Here is a 16,834-nt window from a genome sequence, read left to right as displayed (position 1 = left end):
TGACTTGCAGTATTTTTTTCTCTCCATACTATGGAAGTCAATGAGGTCCATCAGCTGTTTGGTTACCCATATTCTTCAAAATATCTTCTTTTGTGTTTAGCAGAAGAAAGAAATTCATACAGGTTTAGAACAACTTGAAAGTGAATAAATGATGACAGAATTTTCATTTTTGGGTGAACTATCCCTTTAAGTTGTTTAAGTTATATGTATGTATTTGACTAGAATGTATCAGTTCAAGTTCACTTATGCATTCGGGTCATTTTGTGTAGATAGAATTTGTAATATTATGTTTATGTTTTTTATATAATCTTATTAGATCAGATAATCTAGAATTATTAGTTTGAGTGAATTAAATTAAACTTGCATATTATTGAATTATTTAAAAATGTATTTTATTTAAAACAATCATTTTCCTTTTATATGTTTCTATATCATCAGAAACACTGATGATATATAATATAGCAGTGTTATTTTTTTTCTTGTCATATTTTCATCAAAAATATGTTTTAATTAAATTTGAGTACTCATTTTATTGATCTACTGAAAGGGAAAAATGGACTAAAATGCCCAAGCCTAATACTTTCTTTAAATTTTCTTCTTTTGTGTGTGAATGGCATGGGTGTGAGTAAATGGTGAGAGAATTTTAACTTTTGTCGTTATGACCTGTTTTGAGATGCCTTCTTAGGAATTACATAAAAACATTATGAATATAAATATATAAATAATAATTCTCACCAGTCCCTCTCCTGGTTTGATGTTGGTCAGTTGAACTTCCTCCAGACATGCTGACTGGCTCATGAGAGGATCAGAGGTGGTTCTCACAGTCTGGTCACAAATACTGTTCAACACCTTCGACTGTAATTTAGGAGAACAGAGTGTTTAGAAAAATAGTCCTGCAAGAATGGGCGGCATCTTCAAATTCTGTCACTCAAGATGATATCTGTGCATAATGGCTATGCATTAGAAATACAGATAATTCTGCGTATGAGTAGATCTCCACGTTTGCCTCAAGGCAAAGTATCGGGTGCAGGGAGAAGATAACAGAAGTAAAGTCCCAAGAGGAAGGAGTTGAGATAATAGCTATTATCTGAATTTTCAGTTATGAAAAGTAAAAAAAAAAAAAAAAAAAAAACTGTGGGTTTTCCAGAGTCTAAATGGACTAACATGTTGATTGTAACAATAATATAAACACTTATTTTAATTTAATCTAACACAATCTTTATTCTGTGTCTGGAAAAACAGATATCTTAGGTTTACTTTAAAATTCCACATGAATCCAGCCAAGCCCATAAAAAAGTCCAACAAACCATAGGGCACGCATAAACAAACTGAATGCTATCTGAGCTTTGATTCAATTTTCCGCTCAGTGCACAAGGACAGGAGTGTAAACAAACCGAACAGTAACATTCTGGATAAAACACTGGAGGGAACAGCATTAAACAACATGGGTTAACTTAATTTATTAATAAGTCGCTGCTGGAATTCTTTCAAAATTTAACCTAGGTTGCGATTTGAAGAGTTGAATGTTCAGCCAGATAAGTTTTGACGAGTATCACTTTTTCCTTTCTATATAAATAGCCAGAGTACAGCATAACATAAGACACAAATCATCTACACAATACCGGTCAAAAGTTTGAAATAATTAATAAGTCTCTTCTGCTCACCAAGACTGCATTTATTTGAAAATACAGTAAAAACAATAATATTGTGAAATATTATTATGATTTAAAATAACAGTTCTCTATTTGAATATATTTTAAAATGTAATTTTTTCCTGTGCTGAATTTTCAGCATCATTACTCCAGTCTTCAGTGTCACATGATCCTTCAGAAATCATTCTAATATGCTGATTTGATGCTCAGTTATTATTGGTGCTCTATTAATAATGGCTCCTATTATTATTATTATTATTATCATCAATGTTTTGCTACTTACTATTTTTGTGGAAACTGTGATACATTTTTTCAAGAAACTCTGATGATTAGAAAGTTCAATAAAACAGTATTTATTTGAAATAGAAATTTTTTGCAACATTATAAATGTCTTTATTGATACTTTTGATCAATTGCATCCTTGATAAATAAAAGTATTATTTTCTTTAATACTCTCACTTACCCCAAACTTTTGAATGGTAAACTGTGAAAAGTGTTAAGCTGCTATTATTACAGAAAAGAGATATTTCTACATGATTTAACTTAAGAAAATTAGTTTAGCTGGTATAAATTGATGTGTATACAGTAGGTTAATGATGTTAAATAATATTTTTGACTAAAAGCAGTTATTTTATGTTAACATTTTTTTTTCAGTGTAGTGTACCACAGTTTCTACAAAAATATGAAGCTGCAAAACTTGAGCACCAAATCATATTTCTAAAGGATGTGACACTGAAGACAGGCATAATACTGAAAATTCAGCTTTGCCATCACAGGAATAAATTACATTTAAAAAAAACAACAATTATTTTAAATTGCAAGGGTATTTAGTAATATTACTGTTTTTAATGTATTTCTAATAAAATAAAAACTTTAAATATATATATATATCCCAAAAATTTTTGTTTTTATTTTCTTAATTATTCCAACCCTTTAACCTGTAGTGTATATGTGTCTTGTATTGCAGACAGACCAATTATATTCATCAACTTCTTATGAATGGGCTGCCTTTTTTTTCTGTCACAGATGCGTGACAGGGAAGGAATACATAACAGGATCCGACCCATTCATGCATTGTGTGTCTGATTTTGCAACCTATTATGCGTAGACTTAGCGTGTACTTGCATGTAAATTCCAAACTTCCTTCACTCTTCCCAGTGCCAAATACTACACAGGTATAACTGCATGTGTTCACATTTCAAAGCACTGAAGAGTTTTAATTTACAGTTCTTGGCAAATTAATTAAAATCTGTTACTGATTCCAAATTACATGAAGAAAATTATAGTCAGCACTGTAATCTTTTAGATTACACATTTTAGGTAATGTATTCTGACTACTTTTTGGTTACTTTTAGATTACTTTTGAACCAAATCGTTTATCACATATATTCGAGTAGAATAATCTTACCATTTTTATATAAAATACAAAGAGGAAAAAATATATTCCATTCTTTATTATCAATAACATTAAGTGCAATAACATTAAAGGATTAGTTCAATTATGAATGAAAATTTCCTGATAATTTACTCACACCCGTCATCCAAGATGTTTATGTCTTTCTGTCTTCAGTCGAAAAGAAATTAAGGTTTTTGAGGAAAACATTCCAGGATTCTTCTTCGTATACACTTTTTAAGCAAAAATGCTTGTCTTGCACTGCTCTGCAATCAGCCACGCATTACATAATCACGTTTGAAAGGTCACGCGTGATGTAGACAGAAGTACCGTGGTAGGGAGAAAAACTCCATCTCATTATCTCCTCCAACTTCAAAATCGAAAGACATTGTTGTTTTACTTTTTTTTGTAAAGGGTGTTTGCCTTAGTCTTTGCACGTTCGCTTTGTAAACACTTGCTCGGTATTTCCGCCTACGTAGGGTGACCATATTTCTCATGGTGGAATACGGGACGGGTGAGCAAAGGGTGGGCAATATGACCATTTTATTTGTAATATGAGAAATTTTATTTCACGGCAATTATTGTTATATATAAAAAAAGTAGTTTACAAACAATACCACAAATACAATAGAGATACAAAATTGAATAAACTTGTTTTTCAGTTTATTTACCATGTATACATTTAACATATTTTGTTGTTTGATTAACATTAATGACAGACAAATATTTAATTAGGCTACTGTCGCTTTAAGACCGAATTCATGGATGTAATATACTGACACATATCCGGTTTTCACCTACCTGTTTACGTCCACTTAAGCCATAAGCGACTGTATTCACATGAAATACTCCACACGATGTACATTTTGACAACTATGTGTAAATCTGACCATTCAGGCAAAGGGGAACTGTTCGCACGCTGTCTGAGAGAACTGGGATCGCGCACAAGGAAAGAAAGAGAGCGCGCGCAAGAGAGAGCGCTTCTGGTGTCTCATTCAGCGCGATTCTGTCTATCCCGCCTTCACTAACGGCAAGTTCATCAATAACGAATTTTGAATGGATTGTAATTTTGTTCTACGACGAGTTTGATTGGGCTGTTCTCGCGTAACAGAACACTACTACTACTACTACTACTCATTCTATTAGTCGTAACGAAATTTTAGGAAAGATAGAGCTGAAATACGGGACTGTCCCGGGAAAACCGGGACATATGGTCACCCTATGCCTACGTCACACATGACATTTCCAACGTGATTGCGTAATGTGTGGCGCATCGCAGAGCAGTGCAAGACGAGCATTTATGATTAAAAAGTATATAATTTTTTTTTTTTTTTAGAAAATGGTGATCGTTTCTCTAGATAAGACCCTTATTCCTCATCTGGGATCGTGTAGAGCTCTTTGAAGCTGCACTGAAACTGACATTTGGGCCTTCAACCCGTTGAAGCCCAGTGAGGTCCACTATATGGAGAAAAATCCTGGAATGTTTTCCTCAAAAACCTTAATTTCTTTTTGACTGAAGAAAGAAAGACATAAACAACATCTTGGATGACATGGGGGTGAGATAATTATCAGGAAATTTTAATTCTAAAGTGAACTAATCCTTTAAGTGAAAGTTGGCATAAAATGAAAATTCCCCCTATCTACTTTCTAAATGCATTTTATTGGTCTTAGTGTGAACAATTCATCAATGCATATGTATCATTTATTTTTATTTGTTTGAGCTTGTAATTTTTAATCAAAATGTGATAACTTGACATTCCAGTGAAGAGACTTCTCTCAGTTGATGTATGCCAGATTTCGCCAATCATTTCATTTCTTATTATTATCAATGTTGTTACAAAAATATGTTTGGTAAAAAAATAGTCTTTATTGGGGGTTGGGCTGAAATTTTTGTTAACAGGAAATGATGCATGATAAAAGGTAATGAGGCTATCACATTTGACCCAGATGCCTGACAACCTGAGAAACATAAAACTAACTAAAACATTATCGCCATTTACACAAGTGAAAGAAATAAAACCAATAACTTTATGGCTGTTTAAAAAAGTAATAATGGAAATGCAAAAAGATACTTACAACATCCAAAACCTTCTCTTCCATGTCATACACAGTGCAGTCCTGTGCAGGAAAGAAAGAAAAATTGCAGAGCATGTTTGAACCACTGTGAATAATAAAAACAAAAAGTTCAGATTCAGGAATGTTGTATAATTACAGAGCTTGACACAGCAACAGTGAATGACCTCCAGCCTCAAATAAACAGCTTTCAGCCTTGAATTACATCTCCATGTCCACTCTAAGACAAGATAATTACACAACACATTGTGGGAGTACACCAAAGTGAGGAAGAGGAGACAAGACAAGGGAACTCAGCGTCTGGTGTATTAAGAGTAGAAGGGAAAGAAAGCTTCAATTAAAGCATTTTGATATCTAAAATTCCACATACTGAGCTGAAATTGACGGAACACTGAAAAGGAAGCAGTCCTGATCTAAAGAAGTTTATCATTTTTAAACGTCCAATGGTTGCTGGACATTCGCTATGACAGCTTTAAAGGGATGTTTCACCCAATGATAAACAACATTTGCATACAGTACATGACACAAACAAACATCAACTAAAGTGCAAACCTCATTGGTTCTCGCATGTCACATGACCTAACATGGCTCAGAGTAAATTTACTAGAAGCCACTCAAAGTTAAATGTCTCCTAAATTCAGTCCACTATAAGAGTTCATGTCTGGAATGTGTTTGTGTCCTTATTTCTGAGCTCCACGTGACTGGGAATCAGAAGGAGATGTCAGAAGCAGTTGTGTTAATCTGTCACTCTTCTGCATTTGTCGAGCTGCATTCCTGTTCTCCAGTAAGAGGCTATGCAATCGAATGACTTTTATCCCATATCATTAAATTCCTGACTGGGCTGGAAACTCAACTTTAATATGGAGTACAAGACACTCTTGAAAAGACCCATGTTGTTTCTGACCATTTCGGTCCTAGGCAAGATCCCTATTGGCTCCAGTTTACTCTCTATAAAAACTCTTGGTTGACTATTTCTCTCTCCCAACTACTTAGCTTTCCGATCACTAATACAAAACTTTAAATGGTCAAAGTGATTTGGAACTGTAATGCACTCAGGACCTGCCCGGAACTACTTTAGCCGTGTGTTTCATAATTGCACACCTTAGAATGTTCATCAGCCAATCAGAATCAAGCATTTAACAGCCCTGTAGTGTAAATGAAAAATAAATATAATTAATAAGTATCCCCACTATCAGAGAGAGTAGGGCCCTATGAAATCTGTTTTATTTATTTTTTTCCAAATTAATTTTATTTTTTTACTTTTTTTTTTTTTTTTACCCAATTTTAATTATTTTGGACTCCATTTTAATAGTTAAATTACATTTTAGTACTCAAAAAGCATTTCCAATTCATTGAAATCATGAAACTTATACAATATAACAACAATTTATTAAAAGTTTAACAAAAATTATATTCTTAGGGCCCTATGAAATGAGTTTTATTTTTCTCATTCTATTTTTTTTCTGAATTCTGTTTTCTCCATTTTAATTTTCATTCCATTTTAATGGTTTAATTCAATTTTAATAATCAAAAAACATGTCTAATTAACTAAATTCATAAAACTTAAACAACTTAATTATTTATTACCTTTTTTACAATAACAGGACCCTATAAAATGTTTTATTTTATTTGTTTATTTTTAGAAATTCTGTGTTATGTGTTGTAATTTTCTGGATTTATGATTTGAAACAGTGGTAATCAAATTAAGGCATAAAACATTAACATTTAATTAATTTTAAAGTAAACAAAAATTAAACAATTCCTTTTATTGGCAAATAATATGGCAAACAGTGCTGCAAGCAGAGGTTTACTGTTAAAATTATGATTATTCCTTAAAAAAAGTTTTAATCATTATTATAATAATTACTTTGAGAGGTACATTCTACTGTACAACAGTAATATATTTCTGTCACAATTTCTTCAATTTAAGCCAAACTTTTATTTTGATGGGTTGTCATGAAGACCTTCAAGTTTCTGTGTGAATATGATGATAGTTTTGTCAAATTAAATGGTAAAATGCTGGTGAACTCTCCAAGCAGCTCTGGAGATGAAGTTCACGTGTTCATGTCCTCATATAGTGAGATGGCAGACACTAAAAACACAACGAGCATCATGCGTGCATGAGTATGTGTAGTAGAGACATGATTCTGACCACGTTTTCCACATTGCGGAAATCATAGGGCCCTACATAGACAGCCAAGATCAAACTTAAACCATGTAGTCACTCCAGAGCTTCCATAGAATACCTTTTCCTTATAGGCAACTAAACAATACAGTATATTACAAAAATACTTCATTAATTTGAATCATTTTTATTTTTTTAATCAGGTTGAGTGAATGATTCAATGACTCAGCATTTTTAAAAAGCATTTTTAAACAAATCTTTTGAATGAATGATTCAATGACAAATACTTTTTCAATAACAGTCACTTGGCGCCACCTACTGATGTAACGATGTAATTGATTCAATCTTTATTTGAAGCATTAAAAAGGTGATTTTCTCTATTCTGATCGCTATTCGCTACCATAGACATCCGAACTATAACCTTTGAATTACTGTAAAAGAGAAATAATGATACTGTGTGGCTGAAAAGACTGTTTATGAAGCTGTTTCATATCTATACATGATCTCTCTGGATCAGCGGCAGCACCAACACAGATTTGAATGTTCGCTGTGATCGTACTTCTCAAAGGTTTAATAGACACAGGAGAATCGTTGGCATTTAGGAATAAGATTGTGTGGGTGCTTGAATCGAGATTGCAATCTTTTAATGATTAATCGTGCAGCTCTAGTTCCTATCAAACCAACATCCGTCTCAAAGCATCTATGATAATGGCAGCTTTGAAAGCACACAGAAAACAAGACTCCCACTGAGAACATCTTGCAGAAGGCAACCACAAAAGCAAGGAAGATAACATGGAGGAATGTTGGCGGCCATGTTACAAAAGCATCCTGGCTTGTTTTAATGAAATTGTAAACTCAGAACCTGTGACTGATGTGTTGGGGGGTCTGCTTGTTACTGTCTGAAATAAATCCCCCAAAGCAAACACAGCAAGGCAACACATGGTCAGATAACTAGCTTCAGGCTTGGATTGAATCCAGCTTTCCAGCTCTAAATCCCCCACTGGGAAATGCATTAGAGCTTAAAAATGAACATTAGTTTATGTTCTAGTGTGTCTGTCCTAAAAGTCATACTGACCTGTTGAACTGTAGTGGTCAGTTCCAGACACAACTGAATGATTTTGTTCTTGGTGGTGGTGAAATCACTGATTCCTGTCAATGGAGTTCTGCAGACAGAGGAAATTAGGGTTAAAAGACCCTACAACATTCACACTGTGTAAAAAGATCAAATTAATACAACAAACTTCTTGCACAGAATTTTCTGATGTGGCCTTACAATAGCAAAGAACTTTATTTCCATCACTGCGTGTCTGGAGTTTCTGAATCGGTGGTCATAAAAACTGGAGCTGGGATTAAACACATTACCATGTAGCTCCCTATAAACCTATTAAATGCAGTCAAACAGTTTCCATTTGTTTTTTCCAGACAGATCAGAACAATGACACCATATAACTTGAGAAGATATCACTGAATTTCTGTGGTTAAAACATTATAATAATAGTAATAATAGTACCAGTGGTTTTGACTTTAAAGGAATGTTCTGAATTTAAAGTCAACATCTTTTATGTCATAATATACACAAAAAATTGCGGTTACCATAAGGCACTTGAAAACAAACTTCTAAAAAGAAACTAGATTAAACTAGACCAAAAAAAAAAAAAATTCTTACTCATACCCAGCATAATTCCTGTGTTGGGAATTTTCCCCTTTTTGCCAGAATATGTGGCGACAAGCTCAGTTAAAATATATATAATGCCACCTGCCAATGGCCGGTGACTTAAGAAAATTTACCGGCCAAAACTATTTTTTACCTGTTATCAAACAAAAACTGTTATGACACCAATATTTTAGATGCTAGTGAAAATTCACAATCCTCTATTCCAATTTCGATACCACAGCTAAAACTACTAGCTTAACTAATATAAATTTACATTTTTAAAGACAAGTAAACAGTCAGTAATAAAATAAGAACAAATAATTAAATTACAAGCAATAGCACAAATAAATATAATACAACAAAAATACAAATGAAATTAACAGTACTTTTCAGACAGGTCTAACAGTATTTTTCAGGTACAGAAATTTAATAAAGTAAGCGAATCAAATAAACATATCCTTTTTAAAGTTCAAGAGCAGTGAGTGATTTTTTCATTCCTTTGTTGTTTGGTTAACATTAAAAATGCAGCACAGCAGCAGGATTATTAGAACGCTGTCACTTTAAGACCGAACGCACGCATGGATCTTACATTTTCTTTCTCAACTGAAGACATAACAGACTAGGTTTACTAGGATACTCACCGATACAGGCATTTTTTGACATATTTTTTTTGAAAATGTGTCCGTTCAAGCACAGGAGAGATTGAAAGAGCTCAACTTAGTATTTGCGCACTGTCTGAGACGCAGTTTTCAGGGCACGCGCTCCGGATGTCCCACAGCGCACCCTTTCACGTGTTCTAGCGCTTGAATTTTTACATTAGAAAGGCTTAAACTTTCGTGATGATGCAGCTCTGACCTGTCAACGGTACAGAGTGTTGTTCACGTTTGTTCACGTTCATCTACTCACCAACACCGATTTTTATTCACATTTGGCGCTTGGTGATTGTTAATTTTAGGCCCTGTACATATGATTAGTATCTTAGTTAAACAACATGCTACGTCAAACCAAAATTCCTTTAAGGAAAGTCAGCTCACTCTGTGGCCATATTTATATTGCCCTTGGGCGGTACTTTCTAGTCATGCAAGTACTACAACTATTTACTTGAATGGGGACTCTGACTCTGTTAACTGTTTGTCGAAATAGGAAAAAAGCAATCCTACATTTTGTCTGTAGATTGGATTTGATTTCTGTATCTTCACACAAATCAACTCTCAATGTACTGAACTACAGCCATGTTGAGCCATGCTTCTATGAAAAACACAACTGACTCTTAACTGTAAAGTGGGAAAACAGCTGCAATTTTTTTTTTTTTTTTTCTTTTCTTCACATTTATATGTATTTACGGGTGGACCATCTCTCTCATAGTCAAAATCTACTGGAATCTTAAAAGGAACATTTGAGTGGTTTTTGGAGTAGCTGCACTGTAGATTATCCTATTTCAGTCTTTTATACTTCAAAATTCCAAATTTATTCCAATGTGTCACTATTAATTTCTTTGTAATTATTTGTGAAATTTACTAACAATTTCGAGTGAAAATAGTTTCAAATAGTTTTTGAAAAATAGTTTCCTACAACATATTTTTTTTTCAGTGTATGTAGAGTGTTGCAAATCAGTCATTTATCAGGTTTCACTTCAGTAAAGCCCACAGTATAGTTTTCAGACGTACGCGAGGGTCAGCATACAATGCATGTGACGAGATTTTCGTCATCAGAAGAGTATGCGCATACTCGATTCACAAGGTAGTCAAAGAAAAACTGCATAAACAGAACAGACCGGAACGCATGCAAGCTACACTGACAATGGAGGCCTACATAAACAAGAGTTTGTATGAAGAGGTTAGAAAGTACCCTCATTTGTACAACTCCAGCATGAAAGAACACAAATATATTTACATGAGTTGTAACTCGTGGCGAGAGATTGCTCAAAACTGCGCATGCGTCAATCGCCTGTGAATGCTTACAAGTGAAGTATATGAAGTATAGCATATGCGTAAAAAACGAAGTATACCCAAGGCTTAAGGATGCTGCCTATGAAGGAAGGATATAACAAGGCAGCTAACTGGGATTTGGAACAGAGTTTTTGTTCACAAAAATCTCACCCTGCATGAGAAAGATGTGGTTAGCTGTGCACAGAGTGGTTAGGAAAGAAAGGCGGATTGTATCTGGTTTCAACTGTCTGCCCTGTCTGGAAAAATCTAAATGTAAGTGCTGCTCATGCAAGTCTAAGTTCAGACTCTGCAGTGAATTATATGACCTTCCAGAGGATTACCATCAGTTTTAAGAGTAAAAGCTCCTTATAAATCATCTGTGCGTAACACAAGATAGCCCTTTACATGCTTAAATTCCCTGGGAACTCTGTCCATACACCTCCTTTACAGAAATAAAGGAGCAATAGAAATAAGCAATAGAAATATTTAAAGAAATGATTAATATGGATGTTTGTACCTGTCCAGCCATGCCAGGAGGCTTTTGGCTGCTCCAATAAGTTCAACCACAGAGGAAAGGAATTCATTTGGGAGCTTGCTCGACGTGTTGCTTTCATACGTTGGACTCTTCCTGCGTTCTGACGTTGCATTCTGAAGGCTGTTGGTCACAGCTCTCATCTTCAGCACCAGATTCTTCAAATTATCCGTCTCCACACCATAGTTCTGAGGAAGAGGCAGAATATTATAGATTACTGTAAAGCCCAAAGTATACTTGCTTTTTACGCATCTGCTAGGAAATGCGTACAGTGTGCATGATGTAAATATCGTCATCAGCATAGTACGTGCTTACTGTAAACGCACAGCCAGATTTTTCTAACCGCATGTTAGGGTTTCACAATTAATCAAAATAAAATCTAAATCACGATTGTGAAAACGCAAAGGCTATGATTTAATTAAATGTACGTGCTGCATGTTTCAGAGTGAAGCGTTTGGGTAATTCTAATGTCTATTTGTGAATAATCTTCCGATTTTTGTAATGAGCCCTTAAAACTTCTTTTGATTGATTTTGATTTGATTGAAGAAGATAAGACAGCCATCTTATCTTCTTCATGGTCAAATGTTAAACCATCAAACTTTTTGGACGAAATTTAGTACTACTACTACTACTACTACTACTACTACTACTACTACTACTACTACATTATTATTTTATAGTCATAACATTTTGGCCAAATCGCACAGCCTTACAAACAACACAATCCTTTATTTTTAAAAATCACAAGCACAATTTTTATCAGAAAATGGTCATTCGATTTTTCCCCAAAGCCATACTGAGCGTATGCTCTTTTGTAATCACATTGGAAAGGTCACGCATGACGTAGGTGAAAGTACCGCTGTAAGGCAAAAAACTCCATCTCATTTTCTCCTCCAACTTCAAAATTGTCCGACATCGTTGTTTTACCTTTTTTTGTAAAGAGCGTTTGACTTAGTCTTTGCACGTTCACTTTGTAGACACTGGATCGGTACTTCTGCCTACGTCAGGCATGACCTTTTTCGACTGAAGAAAGAAATATCTTGGATGACATGGGGCTGAGTAAATTATCAGGAAATTTTGATTTTGAAGTGTACTAATCCTTTATTTATGGAGAGAAATAGCACATACACTGCACAAAGATGAAACTTTCTAGTGCGCATGTGTTGAGGGCTTGTGTTTGTGCATGCTATCAAATGGAATATAGTTTGAAAGGCTTCATGTTATGCTGTACACATATACTATCAGCTATACAGGTATGGGCACGTGACCAAACTCTGGACTAAAAACCTATTCATTATTGTGATTGGTTACAATGGCATTTTGGGTGATGCCTTACAGTTCGACTGGATAGAGTCAAGAACTGTATGTGCCAGTGCAAAACTGTTTGCAGAGGATACAGAATGCAAAGGTACACAGAATGCAATCATGCATTCAAAAACAGTTTACACAACACAACTGACAGAATGGAACAGACTGTTTTCGAAAGCTTAATAGCTTATTCCCTTGACACTCTGTCTTAAATGCAGTGCTCATGGCGTGAGATGCTGAAAAAACAGCAAGGCACAAAGCAGCGGTGTAAGTCTGGCACATTGACCAACTTCATCACCAATTTCCCAACAGGTATTTAGCTGATTTATCTGTGCTGCATGATTATGACAAAAATCATAATTGTCGATTATTCCCTTGAAATTGTAATTGCGATTATTAATTACGATTATCACAATTTACATTGAATGATGTATTGAATAGCTTTATACCATTGTTTGAAGCAACTGCATGCCATATTTTTGTATAAAAATAAAAAAAAGCAATCTGAACACAATTTTTTTATTGTTTTTCTATAGCATTAAACCTCAAATGTCAACTATATATTGGTTTGGTTTCTTCTTTAAATAATAATAATAATAATAATAAAGTCAAAATATGCATGGTATAACAATAGGGGCTTTTGCCACCAGTGTGGTTCCCCGAGAACTAATGTTCCCCTACGGCCTGAAGTGACGTAAACTGTGCTTGTTGTTGTTACTTTTATTTTGACGGCGCTGACAACAGTTCAGACAGATCCTGAGCACACAGTGTTCGCATTCTCCATCTTCATTAGTTTACGATCTGTTTAACAGTCCTGTCTGATACGTTATTAGATAGAACTGTTATACAAAGAGAGTAGACAGTATATGAAAAAGTATTAGCTTTTGCTGTGCCCGCGTGGTTGATGCCCAATGTGGCTAGCTTAGCAGAAATACATAATCATGTTTCGCTTGGTCTGCTCAAAGTCGCCCTGGATTTTCTCCTTAGCATACGGTACAGAGGTCCATCCATCTATCACTGTTTTCCATGTTTGTAGAGTTAGTTCGTGGAGTAAATATATAGGCTGTGTGTGTACACGGCTTTTTAAAAATGGCGGGTGCTGGTGTTTCGCGTGCGTTCGACATATCAGCGTACATCTACGTCACTGGTAGCTTCTTTTTTGCTGGATTAGACCTTTCTAGCGTAGTCGTGATTCGCCTCTCACAACGCAACATGCTCATAACACACGTCTTAAACATGCAGAATAATGTAAGTGGATATTTTTCCTTGTAATCGCGCCTTCGATTACGAAATCATGGCATCCGTAATCGCGATTAGAAATTTGATTAATTGTGCAGCCCTATGTTGAGTATTCAAGCAGCTAAAATGACCTAAATGCCCACCACAAATCCGTATTCTCTTGTTCCTAATGTATTCATTAAGCAGCTCTACTAGAAACACATTTTCCTTCTTTAACCAGATTTATCCTTTATTCTTTATTTATTTCATGTTAGTTTAAAGAGTTAGTGATTCCTGCATGGCACTGACTGAGAAAGCAATAAATCCAATTGCTTCAGCAGTGAAACATTCTTCAGGCTGCACTCCATGCCAATGAGATGTGCACATTACACCACCTAATGGATATAAGCAACACAAGTTTGCATTTCACTTCTGTTTTTTATGGTGTCTTTGTATGCCATTGATTTAAAACGATTTATTTGTAAATTAAAAACTTGATGCTTGACTTGCCCACTACTACGTATTTAGTAGACATTTATCCACTTCTGGAATGCAATGAATGTAGGCTTGTTCAGCAGATGCAGCAAAATGCAAACAGACTGTATTGCATACAGTGCAATTTAATCCACACTTAGAAGGTATTAAATTCAACACCCCATGCTCAACTGTTATATGATGTAAAGCAATTGGACTGTTTAAAATTTCACAGCCCTATTTAGAAAGTGTGCTTCTTGATTTAGCTGCTAAACCTGGCATCCCCTGTGCTCTACTTTTAATATCTTGGAAAGGACAAGAGCGTTCCTCCTGGTCTGGCAAATCTCAGTTTGCAAAAGTATACTGCATCCCAAGCCAAAAACCCTCGCTCATCTCTGAAAGAAAAAAAAAGAAAAAAAAAAAAAAAATCTACTTCTGCTATGGACTAGAAAGGATAGTTCACCCATAAATACAAATTCTATCATCATTTCCTCACCCTCATCACACTCCAAACCAGTTTGAGATCATTTTTGTTTGCACATTCATACAGTACATGTATGTGGTGCCTCAGAACGTGTTGTGCCAGGTTTGATGTCAATGACATCAAATGTAATTGGTTCATGTCTTGCATCCTTTATCATTACTGATGTAAAAAACTAAAGCAAGGCTATTTGAGGTATAAAACCAAGACGTAAAAGAGTAAATAACCAATTTTGGTCATATGGCTTCTGATAACTTTGGATATAGTACATGAACGACTTATATAGTTCTATTATATATACAGTCAAACCAAAAATTATTCATCCATTTTTTATATATTTTTACTAGTGTGTGCAGGACACTATAGTTCATTTATGTAAGTGAGGATAGCAAAATAAAGTAAACTGTGACATATTATACCCAAAAATTCTTCATACAGTGGACTACCAGTAAAATGTATAAATATTTGGAACCAAAAATTATTCAGACACATTGACCTGACCGTGTTTTGCTTAAGTGTTATCTGACATAATTAAGATTAATTTCTGACACAGTTTAACTCTGAGATCTTGTCATATTTTATTACCATTTTTTTAAACTATAGTGAATAAACTGAATTAATGAATGAAATGTTCAAGGTGTCTGAATAAATTTTGGTTTGACTGTAAGTTGCTATTTGTGCATAAACAATCTGCAAAGTTATGACGCTCAAAGTTCAATGCAAAGGGAGATATTTTCTTTTACAGAATTCTCTGTTTAAGGACTACAACAAACGGCTGGTAGGGACTACAACGAGCTTCTTCCTGGGTTGGTAACATCACAAACCCCAAAATTTACATAAATCCTGCCCCTGAGAACACGCAAAAAAAGGGGGTAGCTTTCTTCTGGCTCAATTGCATGACTAACCAACATGACTAACCATTCAGAAACGTCCAGTTTCATTCTAAAACTTCTTCCTGAGTCTCTCCATCAGTGTCCGACTCCGGTTTGAACAATGTAAGGCTGAACACCGTTACTGACAATCCTCATTTTGGCTGCGTGAGATTCTCCAGCTTTGTTGTTGTTGAGCAACCGAAGCGTGAGCTGTTAAAGCTCCGCCCTCTTCTGGAAAGGGGGCTGGGAGCAGCAGCTCATTTGCATTTAAAGGGACACACACAAAAACAGCGTGTTTTTGCTCACTCCCAAATAGGGGCAAATTTGGCAAGCTATAATAAATGATCTGTGGGGTATTTTGAGCTGAAACTTCACAGACACATTCTGGGGACACCAGAGACTTATATTACATCTTGTGAAAAGGGGCATTATAGGTCCCCTATAAAAAAACAAATAAAAAAAAAACAATCTATTACACCACCGATCAAAAGTTTAGAATAATCAATTTTTAATAATTATTTTTAATGTTTTTGATCAATGCTAAAAACAGTTTCGCATCTTCAAGTTTTAATGGAAACCATGATACATTCTTTTAGGATTTTCTGATAAATATGAATGTCACAGGAATACATTTGAAAATATATTCAAATAGAAAAAAAGTTATTTTATTGCACAATATTACTGTTTTTACTGTATTTTTTATCAAATACAAATGCAGCCTTGGTGAGCATAAACATAAAATATTTCAAAAATATAAAAAAATCATAATTATTATAAACTTTTCAGAAGCTTAAATACTTGCCCTGATTGTCAATATATGAATGTGACACATCCAGAAAGTCTAATATTCCTAAGGATAACACTATTGCCTTCTGACCACTGGTGATGGCAGCACTGCAGTCTTGAAGTCACTGCTCACACTGCCAAATCACGTTCATTTGAGAACATATGGAGTGTTTAATCAGTTTCATGGATACTCTGAACAGTCCCATAATGCTGCACAAAGACAAAGCTAGCCAGCGTAATTAGCCTTCTTAGAGGTACTTGATTCAACATTAATATCAGCAAGGCAATGTTACGCTGGTGACAAGTTAACGTTCATTCCAGACAATAGAATGATCAGA

At 34.8% G+C, this 16,834-nt stretch overlaps 1 protein-coding gene across 4 annotated transcripts in view; it reads right to left on the bottom strand.

Moving 5' to 3' along the window:
* Window positions 1-16,834, bottom strand: part of LOC127498377 (connector enhancer of kinase suppressor of ras 3-like) — a 56,662-nt gene that overhangs the window by 12,676 nt on the left and 27,152 nt on the right. For all 4 annotated transcript variants that reach the window (XM_051867655.1, XM_051867657.1, XM_051867656.1 and 1 more), the window contains exons 3-6: window positions 11,343-11,545; window positions 8,319-8,406; window positions 5,122-5,163; window positions 736-855 (exon numbers count right to left, since the gene is read on the bottom strand). In XM_051867655.1, the coding sequence (XP_051723615.1) occupies window positions 736-855; window positions 5,122-5,163; window positions 8,319-8,406; window positions 11,343-11,545 (453 nt within the window). The remainder of the gene's footprint in view (window positions 1-735; window positions 856-5,121; window positions 5,164-8,318; window positions 8,407-11,342; window positions 11,546-16,834) is intronic.

This window comes from Ctenopharyngodon idella, chromosome 17 (genome assembly GCF_019924925.1).
Source record: "Ctenopharyngodon idella isolate HZGC_01 chromosome 17, HZGC01, whole genome shotgun sequence".
NCBI lineage: Eukaryota > Metazoa > Chordata > Actinopteri > Cypriniformes > Xenocyprididae > Ctenopharyngodon > Ctenopharyngodon idella.
Note: the sequence above shows the minus strand (reverse complement) of the source record. Positions and strands in the feature narration are given on the sequence as shown.